The sequence below is a fragment of the Schistocerca serialis genome, chromosome 4 (assembly GCF_023864345.2).
Source record: "Schistocerca serialis cubense isolate TAMUIC-IGC-003099 chromosome 4, iqSchSeri2.2, whole genome shotgun sequence".
Taxonomy (NCBI): Eukaryota; Metazoa; Arthropoda; class Insecta; order Orthoptera; family Acrididae; genus Schistocerca; species Schistocerca serialis.
In genome coordinates this window covers 87167329-87185966 of record NC_064641.1, presented here as the reverse complement: position 1 = coordinate 87185966, position 18638 = coordinate 87167329, and the positions used below count along the sequence as shown (strand labels likewise).

The following is an 18638-nucleotide window of genomic DNA, read 5'->3' as shown; positions in this document are numbered from 1 at the left end:
GATAGAGAGGGTGCTGAATCAAAAACAGACAGTCTCATTATATTTCCGTGTCTCTTATATTACGACGATATCTTACTTTTGACAGGAAAAGAGGATGACTTATAAAAAGAAATTTGCTTATTGGGCAAGACATGTAAAGAGTGTGGTCGTAAGGTATTGAAAGAAAAAGCAAAAAATAGTTTTAAAGGAAAATGATACATAAGAACAAAAATTGTTATAAATCATGAAATGGTAGAACAAGTTCAAAGTTTTGACTACCTGGATTGTAAGAGAACATACTAGTACGATAAAGATATAGAGATGAAGCTAGTGAATTTCGCAGATATACGTAGGCAGTAAACCTGAAACACAACATTTGAAATTTTGTAAGGTCGCAGAGTTATTGTATCAAAGTAGGGCCTGGGTCGTAAGTAACTCAAGAATTGTAGATTTAGTAGCAACATTGAAATATCTCCGAGTGCTGTAAATATGTCACACATTAAAATTACAAATTATGACAATGAGGAACGTTTCTAACGACTATAGATTATGAAATAAAATTCACAAAAATAGAACAAAATTAATTTAACTTATCAACAAAATAAAATTTTAATACATAAACCTGAAGAAATACGAAGAAACGTTGACGAAAAGATGGGCTCGCTACATGAAAATGCTCAGTGATTAAAGTGCAGGAGAAAAAGGAGATAAGCAATGTCCAGTCCCTTGGTACACGATCTAGTAATGGCACACGATATACTAACATGTCTAAAGAGTGCAAAGGAGATACACCAACAGATTGATCTACACTGGATACATAAACCTGAAGAAATACGAAGAAACGTTGACGAAAAGATGGGCTCGCTACATGAAAATGCTCAGTGATTGAAGTGCAGAAGAAAAAGGAGATAAGCAATGTCCAGTCCCTTGGTACACGATCTAGTAATGGCACACGATATACTAACACGTCTAAAGAGTGCAAAGGAGATACACCAACAGACTGATCTTCACTGGATACATAAACCTGAAGAAATACGAAGAAACGTTGACGAAAAGATGGGCTCGCTACAAGAAAATGCTCAGTGATTAAAGTGCAGAAGAAAAAGGAGATAAGCAATGTCCAGTCCCTTGGTACACGATCTAGAAATGGCACACGATATACTAAAACGTCTAAAGAGTGCAAAGGAGGTACACCAACAGATTGATCTACACTGGATACAGGGTCATATCGATATTAGAAAGTACAGACCAACTGACTAAAAAGGCAGAACCTCCTGCTACCGAAATCCTACTGTACAGCAATCATCATAGCAAGCTTGCCTACATATCACACGTAATGGACAGTGTTTGTGAACATGACACATGATATTTGGCGACACTGAAACATATAAGAAAGCTATACTTGGTTTTTCAACTTGGAGATGTCGAGAAAAGAAATTGTTCCTATTAACAGAATAAGATCATGTCATATGAGTACCTACTAAGAAAGTGAGATATTTGGCAAAAATAATACCCTCTACAAACTGCGATTCCTGTCTCACTGAAAATAACATTATACATAAATTAAAAGAAGGTGACAAAGACAGTCATTCAGTACTCTTACACTGTGCAATGTTTTAAAGATTACGAACTATTTTTCTGTTAGATTATCTCTTTGTTGCATAAATAGGATCGTTCGCTAATTAGTTATACATTTAATTCCTCTCAGTAAAACGCAATTTAAGAATTTTACAAGCATTCCCTATGTATCACGTTGTATACTTCTACATCAATATAGTTTTCTGTTAAAACATTTTGTTCCTCATTGCACTAGTGCAGCTAGACTAACATACTTTTTAGAGTCACTGTTTTAAAAAACTGTTCTCTTATCCGTATATCATCTAGTTTTGTGTAATATATTTTTTTATATTTCGTTGTTAATACCTTATTGTATAGAGTACCGCGACGATCTCTACCTTGTAAGACAGGGAGGCGAGGCAAACCCCCCAGGATAGAATCCGTGTGACGGATTAATGACCGTGACCTGGCCAGCCCGAGTGCGGTTTTTAGACAGTTCTGCACGCTCGTTTTGGCAAGTGCTGGGCTGGTCCCCATGCTATGCCTCACACTTTACGATTCAAGAATAATCAACATTCATCAGGAACGTTATAATTTTAAGAACATGGACATTCATAAATTTTGCCTAGAACAGCATATGGAAGCATGTGCAACAGAAGTAGAATTTCACAAAAAATCCTTCATAATATTAAGTGTATGTCGAGCACCTGCAGGTAACTTTAATCTGTTCGTAACCACCCTGAAGCTGTACTGGCCCATTTAACAACAAAAACAAAGAAATAGTGGTTCCTGGTGATTTCAATGTAGATTTCCTTAAAGACTCTCCTAATAAGAACTTATTTGAGTTAGTAACACTATCATTCATCTTAATTCCCACTGTAAAGTTCCCCACTAGGGTAGCCAATTGCTCACAAACAGCCATTGATAATATCTTTATAGAGAAGTCCAATGAAAAAAATTATATTACAAAACTAGTAGTCAATGGCCTCTCAGATCATGACACGCAGTTCCTTCTGTTAAATGTTAACACCGAACAGGATATAAAATCTGTTAAATCTGAGCTCAAGAGTGTAATCAATAAGCCAAAAATTGATTATTTTAGGACACTCCTCAGAGACATTCACTGAACTGATGTTTACAGTGCTCATGGCATGAATGAAAAATATGACACTTTTGCTAATAAAGTGCTTACCTTATTCGAACATTGTTTTTCCCAAAAACTTACCAAGGTTAGAGCAAAGTCTACAAAGAAGCCATGGATTACTCAAGGAATAGGGGTATCTTGTAAAACAAAAAGAAAACTGTCTGTGAATTCGAAACAGTTACGACATTGATGCTCTAGCACATTACAAGAAATACTGCAAAATATTAAAGACTGTAATACAGACATCAAAGTAAATATATTACACGGAAAAGATAGTCATATCAGATAACAAAATAAAGACAATACGAGATATAGTGAAGGAGGAGACTGGTAGAACCAGACATGAAGAAGGACAAATAGCATTAAGAGTAAATGCTACATTGGTGACAGATGTGTATAGTGTTGCAGAACTTTTTAACAAACATTTCATAACCGTTACTGAAAAGATGGAGTTGTCAGGTTCTGTAGAAGCTGCTATGGAACACCTAAGACCAGACATTTCAAGGAACTTCTATAATATGAATTTGACCCTCACTACCCCAGCAGAAATAATGCCCATCATAAAATCTTTAAAATCAAAAACATCTAGTGGGTATGATGAAATATCAACAAAGCTAATTAAAGAATGTGATTCTGAGTTAAGTAACATATTTCCTGAATGGTTAAAACATGCAGAAGTTAAGCCACTGTTTAAGAAGGGAGATAAAGAAATAGCATCAAATTTACATCCATTTTCACTTTTGCCAGCATTCTCAAAAATTTTAGAAAAAGTAATGTACAATCGGCTTTATAACCATCTTATCTCAAATGACATACTGTCAAAGTCACAGTTCGGATTTCTAAAGAGTTTCTAAAGAGAGATATTGAGAAGGCTATCTACACTTACAGTGAAAATGTGCTTAATTCATTAGATAAAAAATTGCAGGGAACTAGTATATTTTGTGATCAGTCAAAGGCATTTGACTGTGTAAATCACAATATCCTTTTAAGTAAATTAGAATATTATAGAGTAACAGGAAATACTGCAAAATCGTTCAGATCTTATTTCTCTGGCAGGAGACGAATGGTGTTATTAGGAAAGAGACATGTATCAAGCTATCAGGCATCATCCAACCGGGAACTAATTACATGTGGGGTCCCACAAGGTTCCATTTTAGGGCCCTTACTTTTTCTTGTGTATATCAATGACCTTTCATCAGTAACATTACCAGATGCCAAGTTCGTTTTGTTTGCCGATGATACAAACATTGCAATAAATAGCAAATCAAGTGTAGTCTTCGAAAGATCAGCTAATGAAATATATGTGGACATTAATCACTGGTTCCTAGGTAATTCCTTGTCACTAACCTTTACTAAACTTTGAAAAAACACACTATATGCAGTTCAGAACTTGTAAGGGGTGTCCCACGAGTATGTGCCTAACATATGATGACAAGCAGATAGAAGGACAGTGTTAAATTCTTGGGATTAGAGCTTGATAATAAATTCAACTGGGAAAAGCACACCACAGAACTGCTGAAGCGTCTTAACAAATCTTTATTTGCAATGCGAATTGTGTCAGACATAGGGGCTATAAAAATGAAAAAGCTGGCATACTATGCTTACTTTCATTCCATAATGTCATGTGGGATTATTTATTGGGGTAATTCATCAAGCCAAGCTTAAGTTTTCCGGGCACAAAAACGTGCAGTAAGAGTTACATGTGGCGTGAACTCTAGAACATCCCCCAGAAGCCTGTTTAGGATACTAGGGGTACTAACTACAGCTTCCCAATATATTTGTTCTTTAATGAAATTCAGTTTAAGAGAAGCCTAAAGGATTTATTGGTGGCCAACTCCTTCTACTCCATCGACGAATTTCTCAGTAAAACCAACTGATTTGTGTGTGTATATATATATAAGTACAATATAACTTCTGCACAATTTCAGTGCAGTAATGTGTTCATTGTAAATAAGTGTGTGTGTGTGTGTGTGTGTGTGTGTGTAAGTACAATTTAACTTCTGCACCATTTCAGTGCATTGATGTGTTCATTGTAAATAAGTATTATAGTAGTTGTATTACGTGTTTATTACCTTATAAATAAATAAATAAACCTTTTTATTTTAAATTCAGTGCATTAGTATTTGTAAAATGATTCTTTCATATAGTGTTCATTAAAAAATGACGATCATTCCACTTGGGACCCGTGGAATGGTACATTAGCTTATTTGTTTGAGTTGTAAATATTTGTCATGTATTGTTGTTTTTCTGACATGTTCTACATCCTGGAGGACCTTCTCACTGCGGATCAATTGAAATAAAAATAAATCTAATCTAATATCTAAAAACGATAACACACAGAACAAAGTTTACGCGATTCACAGACAGATGGCACTCACGACTTATCTCCCTTAGGTTACATTGACGAAAGTGGCTTCGGGAAGCGCATCCGACCACAAAGTCAAATAATAAAATAAAAACTGTCGAATTTTGATCAAAGGGGCCCCGTACAAGACGGGATAAAGATATTTTGTATTTAATACCAGCAAATGTCCTGTTTGAATTTTTATGTCACAAATTGTATCTTTTCAATCCTGCTTTGCCTGAAACGAACAACAATTTTAGAAATAATTGTGTCCAAAGCTCTTGATTGTTGTAGATTGCAACAGTCTTGTCAAGAATGGCTAAATTATGTACTAAACAGTTCGATATACTATTTTGCACACTGGTTACGATACCGACAGAGCGATGTTCACACACTGTTGCCCAAAATGATTTAGGTTTCTGTAATTTCTCTGCATGACTTTATGGGATACAAGAAATTTATTCAGTTGCAAATATCAAACAACTTCTGTCATATATTGGAATGAAGACGATGAGAATTTGTAGCGGACCGGGACTCAGTCGAAATTTCCACTTTATGCGAGCGGTTACCTTAGCCGCTTCGGCCATCCAAGCACGAATCAGACCCAAACTTCCATATATCGTCGTCCATGTATCACAACCTGCACTCGTAAGTCACAAATATTTCCCTCCGAAAAGGACATATTGATTGAGAGTCAAGGGCCTGGTATTGGCGAATAAATACGCAATAGCAGTGCCTGTGTTATTAAGAATTACGATGTAATGTTCCTTCGGTCACATATGCATGCATGACCGAAGAAACCGAATAGCATCGTACTCCCTAATAACACAGACACTGCTGTTTAGTGTCAACTTTAAAGAAATTCCACAATCGTTTTCTCAACAACACAACGGCAAATTCCCTATCTCATCCTTGTCGAACTGACATTGTGCTGCCGGCCGGGCTGGCCGAGCGGTTCTAGGCACTACATTTGGAACCGCGCGACCGCTACGGTCGCAGGTTCGAATCCTGCCTCGGACATGGATGTGTGTGATGTCCTTAGGTTAGTTAGGTTTAAGTAGCTCTAAGTTCTAGGCGACTGATGACCTCAGAAGTTAAGCCCCGTAGTGCTCAGAGCCGTTTTTTGACATTGTGCTCCGTCTTTAAATATCTTCCTCCCGTTTTTATACCAAAAAAGACATGCATAAAGTAAATAGAAGGTTTCTAATCAGTCCTACTGTGACAGTGGTCTCAGCGGTCTCGCCGCCGTGTGAAGTGACGATGTAACCTGAAACAGCTGCAACTGGTGACGGCGGAGGCCGTCTGTATGTGTGTGTGCAGTACGCGCTGACTCCGTACCGGAGTGTAAGCTGAGATCTGGAAATCGCCCTCTCTACCCGCTGCGAGGCCTTCAGGGCTTGGGTGGCGTCCCAGTGCCCCTGGCCACCGTACAGGTATATAAGTCGTCCGCCACCACCCCACTGCAGCCCACACCCGAGATCGCTACAACGGCTGCACCGACGTCCGCTACGACGAACAGTATGAAGATCCTGGTGAGTTTCTGCAAATAATCTACCGTTGTTTGCTGCGACATGCCGTCTACGTGGCACACCATGGATTTTGCTCGCTGTAGCACACCGTCAGCAGCTGGCGCGTCTGATGCTGTAATATGATCTTTAACTTAGCTGTCTGTCTCCGCAGCCGAAGCCACTAGCGAGCTCCTGTCTCTCTTCACCACTTGCAACGGTACTTTCGCGTTCTCGTCAATACGCTATCAGAATGTTTAAGTTCTACCACTGTAAAGACGGAAGATCCGCGATTCGGAATGTCGGAACTGTGTAGTAAGTAGCGGCAGGAACACCACAAATTTACGTATCACTAACACTCCAAACCATTGACTGTCGGAGAGGGGTTTTAACCGTGTTCAACCCAATGGTAAAGTATCGAACTATTTTTCTCCGAATCATACAGTTTGTGGGAAAAGCAGGGAGAATAATTACTTTTGGAAACCTTTTATCAGACAAAGCCTGTTATAACAACAAACTGTTTTGCTTAATAAAACGGCCGCCAGCCCAAATCGGGCACAGTGTCTACACAAAAAGATGAAGTTATTTTTCGACACTGAATAAATAACTACTTTCACTTACTACGTAATTTAAACACAACCACTTGATTTCCATTTACTACGGTCACTTGGCAGTAAGTACTATTAATCCCACTTTCTGTTACTTATGGAATTTATCACTATACTTCATTAATTATTTAAAGAAGACACACATACGTTTCAACAACGATACAAAAACAAAACATTTAACTTATAGTTATCATTCATATGACCAAAACTATTATTTAACACGACTAAATTTCATTTCTTTAGGACTGTTATTTGTTAACATTTTACTAACACCAATATTTGTCTGGCTTTCTTTGACATGGAGAAGCAACACGAACAATTACTGTTAAGATTATTGCAGTTAAACAAATATGTTACTTTACTTTCAGGAATGCTATTGAAAACTTATCCTCATGGTCACGCAAAGCGGTGGCCCTTAAACTGATACGTGCAAACTTTAGTATTTAATAATGATTTTCAGAATTTACTACCAAAACAGTACTCTTGCCAGTAATTTACTATTATAAGCTACAATAAACATCAGGATACTCGGAATAAATTCGTTTAGGTAAGGACCCTACTGAGGTAAATGAAATAGGAAAATCACGGTTAAACACAAAGGTACATTTAACAGTTATATTCCACTGATTGAAGATGTATGGTTCATACTGTGATACACTTCTAAATAAGGTTACTGATGTCGGAGGTGGCGTGAGGCGGTGCTGCGTAGTAACATTGCGCAGATACGGCTCTAGATGTACGTAGCTCTGTCTTCCTCTTGGTGGCGACGATAAAATTGCAAATTTCTGAGCTATTAATTTATTGCCGTACTGCGCCAATCATGAGAACACGTCCGAGGCCAAAACCCAGTCTTGCAGTTCCATTCTACCTATGATCCCTACACCTTTTCAATTTACACTTCTGCTTACAAAAACCCTAAGTATGAACCATCTACAATTGTATGACAGCATATACATACAAAATTGACATAATTAATTACAGTTGTACTTGAAATATTACATAATTATTTACAAAATATGTTTTAATACATTTATTCCACCTACGTCAAAGAGGTTATTTTAAATAGATGAACTACACTTACCAAAAGCTTATTCTCGTTATCTCTCTCTCTCTCTCTCTATTCGTTTAGCCGGTTCCGACTCTTCGTGACCCCATGACCCAAATCACGCCACTTTCTCCTGTCTTGCACTTTCTCCCGTAGACCTTCCAGATTGGAACACATTGCTTCTGTGATGCCATCGATCCATCTCATCCTCTGACGTCCTCTTCTTCTAGTTCCTTCAATCTTCCCCAGCATTAATGTTCTTTCCAGCGAGGCATGCCTTCGCATTGTGTGTCCAAAGTAGGTCAGCTTTTGTTTTAGCATTAGACCTTCCAGGGAGAAATCTGGTTTAATTTGCTCCAATATTGATCTGTTGGTTCTCTTTGCAGTCCATGGAACTCTAAGAAGTTTCCTCCAACACCACAATTCGAAGTAGTCAATTCTTCGCCGTTCAGCCTTTCTAATGGTCCAGGTCTCACATCCTTACATCACAACTGGATCTTTGTTGCTAGTGTTATATCTCTGGACCTTATAACCTTGTCAAGGTTTGACATCGCCTGTCTTCCGAGCAACAGGCGTCTCCGGATTTCATGGCTGCAGTCGCCGTCAGCAGAGATCTGGGAACCGAGATAACTGAATGTGGTCACTACCTCCATGGTTTCTCCTGCTATATCCCACGAATTGGTAGGTGAAGTTGCCATTTTTTCGTTTTCTTCACATTCAGCATAAGACCGGCCTTTTCATTTTCGTCTTTCACCTTCAGTAAGAGTGTTCTCAATTCCTCTTCACTTTCTGCCAACAGGATCGTATCATCCGCGTACCTGAGGTTGTTTACATTTATTCCAGCTATTTTAATTCCTGTTTCTCCTTCATCTAGCCTCGCATTCCTCATAACATGTTCTGCATACAGATTAAATAAGTACGGTGACAGTATGCAGCCTTGCCGGACCCCTTTCTGAATCTTTATCCATTTCGTTTTTCCATACATAGTTCTCACCGTGGCTTCTTGGTCAAGGTATAAACTCCGTATCGGATGAATAAGGTGATCTGGTACACCCATGTTTTTCAGTACGTTCCATAATTTGTTGTGATCGACGCAGTCAAAGGCTTTGGCGTAGTCAATAAAGCAGAGGTACACATCTTTCTGGAATTCTCTCGCTTTTTCCATAATCCACCGAATGTTAGCAATTTGATCTCTAGTTCCTCTTCCTTTCCTAAATCCAGCTTGTTCTTCTGGTAGCTCTCGATCTAGATATTGGCGAAGTCTATTTTGTAAGATTTTCAACATAACTTTGCTAGCATGTGAAATAAGTGCGATTGTTCGGTAATCTGAGAATTCTTTAGAACTTTTCTTCTTTGGAATGGGGATGAATACTGATCTTTTCCAGTCTTCTGGCCTCTGCTTCGTGATCCATATTTTTTGATATATTGAGTGCAGCACTTTCACTGCGTCCTTTCCAGTGACTTTAAACAATTCTGCTGGTATTTCATCATGTCCACTAGTTTTGTTATCAGCTATATTTTCAAGGGCCCACTGGATTTCGCTCTCCAAAATATCTGGCTCTAGTTCTAAATTAACATTAACATCAGCAGTAGGAGCCCTGTCATGATGCGGTTCTTTCTTGTATAGGTCTTCTACATATTCTGCCCATCTTTCCTTAACATCCTCTGCTTCACTCAGATCTTTCCCGTTTCTATCTTTTATCATTCCAATTTTTGACTGGAATTTTCCTTTACTTTCTCTAATTTTCTTATAAAGATCTCTTGTCTTCCCCATTCCGTTACTATCTTCAACTTCCTTGCACTATTCATTAAAGAATATACAGGGTGATTCAAAAAGAATACCACAACTTTAAAAATGTGTATTTAATGAAAGAAACATAATATAACTTTCTGTTATACATCATTACAAAGAGTATTTAAAAAGGTTTTTTTTTCACTCAAAAACAAGTTCAGAGATGTTCAATATGGCCCCCTCCAGACACACGAGCAATATCAACCCGATACTCCAACTCGTTCCACACTCTCTGTAGCATATCAGGCGTAACAGTTTGGATAGCTGCTGTTATTTCTCGTTTCAAATCATCAATGGTGGCTGGGAGAGGTGACCAAAACACCATATCCTTAACATACCCCCATAAGAAAAAATCGCAGGGGGTAAGATCAGGGCTTCTTGGAGGCCAGTGATGAAGTGCTCTGTCACGGGCTGCCTGGCGGCCGATCCATCGCCTGAACCAATTTCAGACGATAAGGTTTCATAACTAACCTTTTTCGTAGGACTCTTCATACAGTTGATTGTGGAATTTGCAGCTCTCTGCTAGCTCTGCGAGTCGATTTTCCTTGGCTGCGAACAAATGCTTGCTGGATGCGTGCTACATTTTCATCACTCGTTCTCGGCCGTCCAGAACTTTTCCCTTTGCACAAACACCCATTCTCTGTAAACTGTTTATACCAACGTTTAATACACCACCTATCAGGAGGTTTAACACCATACTTCGTTCGAAATGCACGCTGAACAACTGTCGTCGATTCACTTCTGCCGTACTCAATAACACAAAAAGCTTTCTGTTGAGCGGTCTCCATCTTAGCATCAACTGACGCAGACGCCTAGTCAACAGCTCCTCAAGCGAACAAATGTACAACTAAATGAAACTTTATAGCTCCCTTAATTCGCCGACAGATAGTGCTTAGCTCTGCCTTTTGTCGTTGCAGAGTTTTAAATTCCTAAAGTTGTGGTATTCTTTTTGAATCACCCTGTATTTTTATCTCTTCTAGCTAATTTCTGAAAATCTTTATTTAATTCAAACATAGCTGATCTATCTCCCTTGACTTTTGCTTTCCGTCGTTCTTCTGCAACTTGCAGTGCCTCAACTGATAGCCATCTAGCCTTCTTACTGTTCCTTTTCTTGGGAATGTGTTTCTCTGCGGCCTCCTTGACAGTATTACTTACTTCTGTCCACATCTCTTGCCAGCTTTTGTCCTCCAGCTATAATACATTAAATCTGTTTTGTACCTCTACAGCATAGTCGGAGGGTATAGAGTAAAGGTCGTATCTGCAAGTTGGGATACTTTTTGCTACATTCTGAAGTTTCAGCCGAAATTTTGCAATCAGGAGCTCATGATCTGATCCGCAGTCAGCCCCAGGTCTTGTTGTAGCTGACTGAACCGCGCTCTTCCACCTCTGATTACAAAGTATGTAATCAGTTTGGTTCCGGTGTTGGCCATCTGGCGAAGTCCAGGTATATAGGCGTCGTTTTGGTAGTTGAAACAGTGTATTAGTAATTATCAATGAATTTTCTTGGCAGAATTCTAGGAGTCTCTGTCCAGCTTCATTTGTTGTACCAAGACCATATTTCCCTGTTATACCTTCTACAGCTTCATTTCCCACTTTTGCATTCCAATCTCCAACTATGAAGACGATATCCTTTTTAGATGTTGACAGTAGTAATTCTTGTAAATCTCCATAGAACTGGTCAATAATTTCCTTTTCAGCATCGGTTGTTGGTGCATAAACTTGAATTACTGTGATGTTGAGGGGCTGACCTTGAAGTCTGATGGACATCATTCTATCATTTTTATATTTGCATCCCATTACAGCTTTTCTCACTTTATCACTAACTATGAAGGCTACTCCATTACTTCTGTTGTTATCGTGCCCAGAATAATACACCATATGGCCATCCGAAGCAAATTCTCCCATGCCAGTCCACCTCATTTCACTTATTCCCAATATGTCGATGTTAATTTTCTCCATTTCTCTTTTCACTATGTCTAGTTTTCCTTGATACATGGATCTTACATTCCAGGTTCCTATGCAGTGCTTCTCTTTGCACCATCTTACTCTTCATGAAGCTCCTCTCAACCTGGTTCCCCCCCGGAGATCCGATCGGTGAACTTGAAACTCCGAACATTTTGAGCCTAGCGAAGCCATGGGGTTTTCTTGGGATAGTTCAGTGGTGGTTTCCCGTTGCCTTCCACTGTCCTCCAACTCCTATCTGCTCACCGACTCAGTTTCCCGCTGGGGTTGGTTACCCAACCTTCCGCTGAGTTGCTAGGCTTAACAGGGGCACCACGTGTAGGTAGGAAGTTGGAGAATTGAGGTGACAGAGGCTGTGAGAACTCTCTTGCTGAGTTCTTGTAATCGCGTATCATCCCCATTTTATGCCAGAGTCTCATGATGTCTGCAGAGACCCCCCCCCCCCCCCAGGTCATTTCCTGGGCCCATTCTCGTTATAGTATTTGCTTAATTTTTCAAACTTATTACAGAACAAAAAAAAATTTAAAATATACATATTAATGGCAGTATTATATTTACAATAGCATTACACACTGAATCACCTCACATAGTGCGGTAGCGCTAGGTGCAGAGGCTGACAGACAAATCATAACTGGATTACATTCTGGGTAAAATATTAAAGCACGCGTTAGTACCATGAAGGTAGTGATGGCGTATGGGCCAATCTTCTGCTGTCCGAGAGAAGTAAACAACGAATCGACAAACGATTTCGCCATCTCCCTTTCGTTCCCGTAGAAATCCTCAACAACACAAACAGTGCACTCTCTGCACGAGAACTAATCACACTTCTCCTCGCAACACAGAATCACCGCTGACGTACTAAGCTGCATTCTGACTCTTTTTCTGAAGCGCAGCGTTTCGAATCGCTGTCCCACCATTCAGATCTCGGTTGTTCGTGGTTCCCCTAAATCATGAAAGGGAAAGGCTGGATGGCTTCATTGAAAAGCACATGGGCGAATTTCAGCCCCAGGCAGAGCCTGTGCTCCGTCTGTAACGATCTCAACGTAGACGGGATGTTAAAACCTAATCTTCCTTCATTCCCTGCTACACTGAAGAAGCGAACATCCGTGAATATACGTTACACTGACAACAGCAGCAGCTCCAGCCGTAGGACATTTTTTTGTTTTCTTAGTTTCTTTCCAGTTCCATTAGTTTTGCAGGTGCGGTGAATGAGCCTGCTCCACTTATTTCTATGCACTTAAGGGATATCGATGACAGTCTGATACAAGTGCAGACCTCGCTGTGCTACATCGTCTCTTATCTGTTCGATTCATATTTTCTTGGCCGCCTTCTTAGTCTCTCTAACTTCTTTCTTCAACCACACTAGCTGTTTGTGGAACCATCCTTCTCAGATTGCCAAATCATTTCAGCCTATTTTCATTAATGATCTCATTAAGGGATTGTTTCTCTTGGACCAGGTGACGTTACACATTTTTACCCTTATTTCTTCCGTCCTCATGTTCTGAAAAACAATTGTTTAGAACTTCGTATCGGCAACTTGACATGGTTTCCTAAACTGTCTAAACCAGTCATTTCTGTTGAGAGAAACTTACAATTCAGCTAGTCTTATTGCCACCAACTATCAAATTCACCGCCCTCCTTACTGAAAAATTCCTCGTACGTTACACTGTTTGACATAAATGAACGACTGGGGTAGAATCGTTTACTAAGCTGCGAAAGGTCAGAATACGCCATACTTCTACCGTTTTATGTTCTGTGATCATTTATACAAATGGATACATCTCAACAACGTAACTTAGAACTGACGCTGGAAACGAGTGTCAAGAATTTCTCGTAAACGTATTATGGGATCACTGCTTTTTCGTAAACGGTTTAGCGTACAATATACACTCCTGGAAATTGAAATAAGAACACCGTGAATTCATTGTCCCAGGAAGGGGAAACTTTATTGACACATTCCTGGGGTCAGATACATCACATGATCACACTGACAGAACCACAGGCACATAGACACAGGCAACAGAGCATGCACAATGTTGGCACTAGTACAGTGTATATCCACCTTTCGCAGCAATGCAGGCTGCTATTCTCCCATGGAGACGATCGTAGAGATGCTGGATGTAGTCCTGTGGAACGGCTTGCCATGCCATTTCCACCTGGTGCCTCAGTTGGACCAGCGTTCGTGCTGGACGTGCAGACCGCGTGAGACGACGCTTCATCCAGTCCCAAACATGCTCAATGGGGGACAGATCCGGAGATCTTGCTGGCCAGGGTAGTTGACTTACACCTTCTAGAGCACGTTGGGTGGCACGGGATACATGCGGACGTGCATTGTCCTGTTGGAACAGCAAGTTCCCTTGCCGGTCTAGGAATGGTAGAACGATGGGTTCGATGACGGTTTGGATGTATCGTGCACTATTCAGTGTCCCCTCGACGATCACCAGTGGTGTACGGCCAGTGTAGGAGATCGCTCCCCACACCATGATGCCGGGTGTTGGCCCTGTGTGCCTCGGTCGTATGCAGTCCTGACTGTGGCGCTCACCTGCACGGCGCCAAACACGCATACGACCATCATTGGCACCAAGGCAGAAGCGACTCTCATCGCTGAAGACGACACGTCTCTATTCGTCCCTCCATTCACGCCTGTCGCGACACCACTGGAGGCGGGCTGCACGATGTTGGGGCGTGAGCGGAAGACGGCCTAACGGTGTGCGGGACCGTAGCCCAGCTTCATGGAGACGGTTGCGAATGGTCCTCGCCGATACCCCAGGAGCAACAGTGTCCCTAATTTGCTGGGAAGTGGCGGTGCGGTCCCCTACGGCACTGCCTAGGATCCTACGGTCTTGGCGTGCATCCGTGCGTCGCTGCGGTCCGGTCCCAGGTCGACGGGCACGTGCACCTTCCGCCGACCACTGGCGACAACATCGATGTACTGTGGAGACCTCACGCCCCACGTGTTGAGCAATTCGGCGGTACGTCCACCCGGCCTCCCGCATGCCCACTATACGCCCTCGCTCAAAGTCCGTCAACTGCACATACGGTTCACGTCCACGCTTTCGCGGCATGCTACCACTGTTAAAGACTGCGATGGAGCTCCGTATGCCACGGCAAACTGGCTGACACTGACGGCGGCGGTGCACAAATGCTGCGCAGCTAGCGCCATTCGACGGCCAACACCGCGGTTCCTGGTGTGTCCGCTGTGCCGTGCGTGTGATCATTGCTTGTACGGCCCTCTCGCAGTGTCCGGAGCAAGTATGGTGGGTCTGACACACCGGTGTCAATGTGTTCTTTTTTCCATTTCCAGGAGTGTAGAAATTTCTCAAATAATGCTGATTCTTTATAAAATCCAGGTTCGGCTTCAGAAAAATAAGAAATTCATAAAATGTCTGCCAGCTTTAGCACTGAAACTTAATGACTATAACTTGCTATGCTGCCTTTTTAGTTCGCTTACAAATCGCGCTCCTTATCGCCAAGTCACAAAACATCAAGAAACTAAACTTCGAGTCTCCTAATTCACCTGTGTTCTCCAGAAGTACATTCATACTATTCTGTAGTAAATTCTGGCAAAACGTTGATACAAGTTTCATGTATCGCTGTGTTGACTCCTACCTCAAGTTTCAGCGTTCACTCACCAGGAAGACCACGCAGAGAGTAACTGCCAAGACATGGCAGTGTGACACATACTTCGCAAGTATCTAAGAAAAGTACACAAAAGATTTGTAAAACTTATAGCTTTTTGGCTACGATTCAGATTACGAAGCGCTTCTATTGCTGAGGGCGTATCAGAAAAATTATAGACCTGTAGCTATTTTTATCTTCGTATCGGTCCTATCGAAAGCCACATACACTCTTAATGGTATTTTCGCTGCCGGTTGCATGTCACAGAGTAACTGCTTTCCTTTTCAGGGTTTTTTTCTGTGTTTATCGCTCATCAGTAAGAGATATTAACTTACAGCATTTGAATGAGATAACTAATATATTCATCGAACTTTTGGACAAATACGTCTTCTGCAAGTCGCTATGAAAGAACACATTTGCAGTCACTAAGGAGGTAGAGCGAAGTGAATGAGAGTGTTTTAGATCCTTGTTTTGAACTGCATTTGTTAAATGAAAAATATCCCGCTTCTCTGCCGGTTAACGGAGTGTTTGGTAAATATGCGGCCGAGACAAGCAGAAGACTATAGCAAAATTGGACTATATATCTAAATTATATTTAAAATTAAGAGTAAAGAGATGTACGAGGGGACTTCAGAAAGTACATTACATAGGTCGTCCCACGCCAAGACCACTACGCTACAAGATATGTACATTGTCAGAAAAGAACCTCATGTTTTTGAGTTTCGTGTAGACACAATTCTGCTGCGGTGCGGATAAAAGGTATATCACAGTGTGAGGGTGAAATTACGCTGCTACTGGAAACGTACTCCAAAATTGAAGTAAGAAGAACAGCACGGCTCTTGTGGACATTCTAGTGATAAATACTGAAGAAATGCAATGTGGTGTCCAGCCAACAATTTCACCAGTGCTGTACAGACATCGACCACAGACAACAAGACCCAGGCCATCAAGGAACTGATTCGCTGCAACTGTACATATTCCAACGATGAGGGCGTTCAGACAGCGATTCTCGAATGACTCCATGACCAAGGTGCCGAAAAAACAGTGTATCTGTGTCATTATGTGCTGCAGCATTCACTAAAAGTTACTTGGCATACCATAATAATGTGTAGATTACGTTTTGAAGTCCGCTCGTAGATATTCTAGAAGAGATGCATATCCAGCATTGATAATAATGCAACTTCCGAGAGTTGCAAGTCGCCCATTGTTTACACTCACGGCTTTTGGAATGGTGTTTCAAATGTCCCTGTCGCGTAATAATTATACATAACAGGTATGTGTTAACGATGGACAGAGATGGACAGAGATTTTAAAAACATACTTCCTTCTCTTATTTTTCAGTACTGACAAAATTTCATGAGTGAAGATTAAGAAGCAAAGAGTAAAATGCTGCTTCTTGGTACCAAACACTACATTTTGAAATGTTTGTATTTACTTGTCTACTGTTGTTTGTTCTAAACGTTTTAAAATGTTTACCATTAAGCTCACTGAACATACTGTTTTTTTACAATATTAAATTCATTTTTACTGAGTACTTTTACTCTGCATATCTGACATTTTTGTCTTATTTAATCCGAGCCGAAAAAGAGGAAAATAACATGCAGATAAACAGTAAATTACGTCCTTTCGTGATAATTTTATGGCGGCGTTTCAGTGGGGCACGACTGCACTGAAATGCCGCGCAGTTATAAATCCCATTCTAGCTTGTTAATTTTTTAATTCGTACTTAACCGTTTATGCGTCATGTAGATTGCAACGAAGATGCAAATGAAAAGAAACACTGCTCTAGATTTCCTATTCTTGTAATTCGTAACTACACACTGATTTTTGAGTAACTGGTTGATTAGAATATTTTGGGACGTTTATGCGTGAGCGGGAAACACGGAATTTGACTTCCTTGTAGCCATATGTTAATAAATGTAACATAAGTTCTGTCAGAGGTATTCAAATAGTGAAGTGTTTTCGTGCAGGTAAAAATCCACGGAGTCCCCTACAAACGTAGTAAATTTCTAATTTACCCACTTTGGTGGATGGGGTTGAGGTGGAGTAGCACGATTTCGTAATTTGCAGTTCGTGCCTTGATGTCCCGTAAACTATTTACAAGTAAGTTTTTACCAGTATGACAACAGAGTAAGACTTTGAATCGGTTTGTTCATTACCATAAAATCGTGCAGCGACGTCTCTTATAGTGTACCAAATGTCGTTTAAAGGCTTGTAAAGTGATATATTTTCTTCAATGATGTCCCTAGCCATGTAATCCTTTTTAAAGGACAGCATTTCACCTTCCACATTCAAAGGAATGTTATATTTAAAAAATGCATAAGAAACTGTTCGTGATATTTCTCGATAAATAGGCAACTTGATAAGCACCCTCTCACATGTCAGTTGGGATTGATGACACTGTGTAATGTTACACTCGACAGTCATGTACCCCGAATGGTTAACGTAGGACATAAGGTCACCCATTGCTTTTGAAGTAGCGTCGTCAATGCTAACAAACGACAAAGCACGTTCTCATTTAACAGATCAATCCAGTAACATCAAAACCTCTTCATCACGTGAAACAAAAACACTAGAGGCTAGTGACGTTCATTTGAATAATTTTGGAGACACTATCCATATTTAAAACAGTGACCTCTAACTTGTTTCTCTGATACTTAATGCTGCGTGACATTTGGTATGCTAGACCCATGCCCACTTTGCCCCACCGAAAATCCCCGTAGGGTTTTGTAAATCACATGGGTGAACACAAACTGTTAGTTATACTAGATAATTCACGGAATATCAAAACGACTGACGCTACAAATGTATGTATTTCTTCCAATAATCACGATCCAAGGTGGAGGAGATTTTAGGACGTATTTGGACAGGTACTAACTTCCTAATCACTAACTACCTTCAAATAATGTTTTACAACGATGGTAGTTTAGCGTCCCGTCGACATCGAACTGATCAGAGATGAAGCATATACTCAGATTGGTTCAGAATGGGCAAATAAATTGGTCGTGGCCTATTGAAAGCTATCATTCTCTCACAGGATACAAATAATTTTGGAATTATTCTGAAAACATAAATCTGAATAGA

The 18638-nt window shown here is 40.4% G+C and overlaps 1 protein-coding gene across 1 annotated transcript in view; it reads left to right on the top strand.

Moving 5' to 3' along the window:
• The first annotated feature begins 6463 nt into the window (after window positions 1-6463).
• Window positions 6464-18638, top strand: part of LOC126474262 (cuticle protein 21-like) — a 44143-nt gene continuing 31968 nt past the window's right edge. Inside the window, exon 1 of the mRNA XM_050101726.1 lies at window positions 6464-6556. Within this exon, the coding sequence (XP_049957683.1) occupies window positions 6545-6556 (12 nt within the window). The 5' untranslated portion in view covers window positions 6464-6544. The remainder of the gene's footprint in view (window positions 6557-18638) is intronic.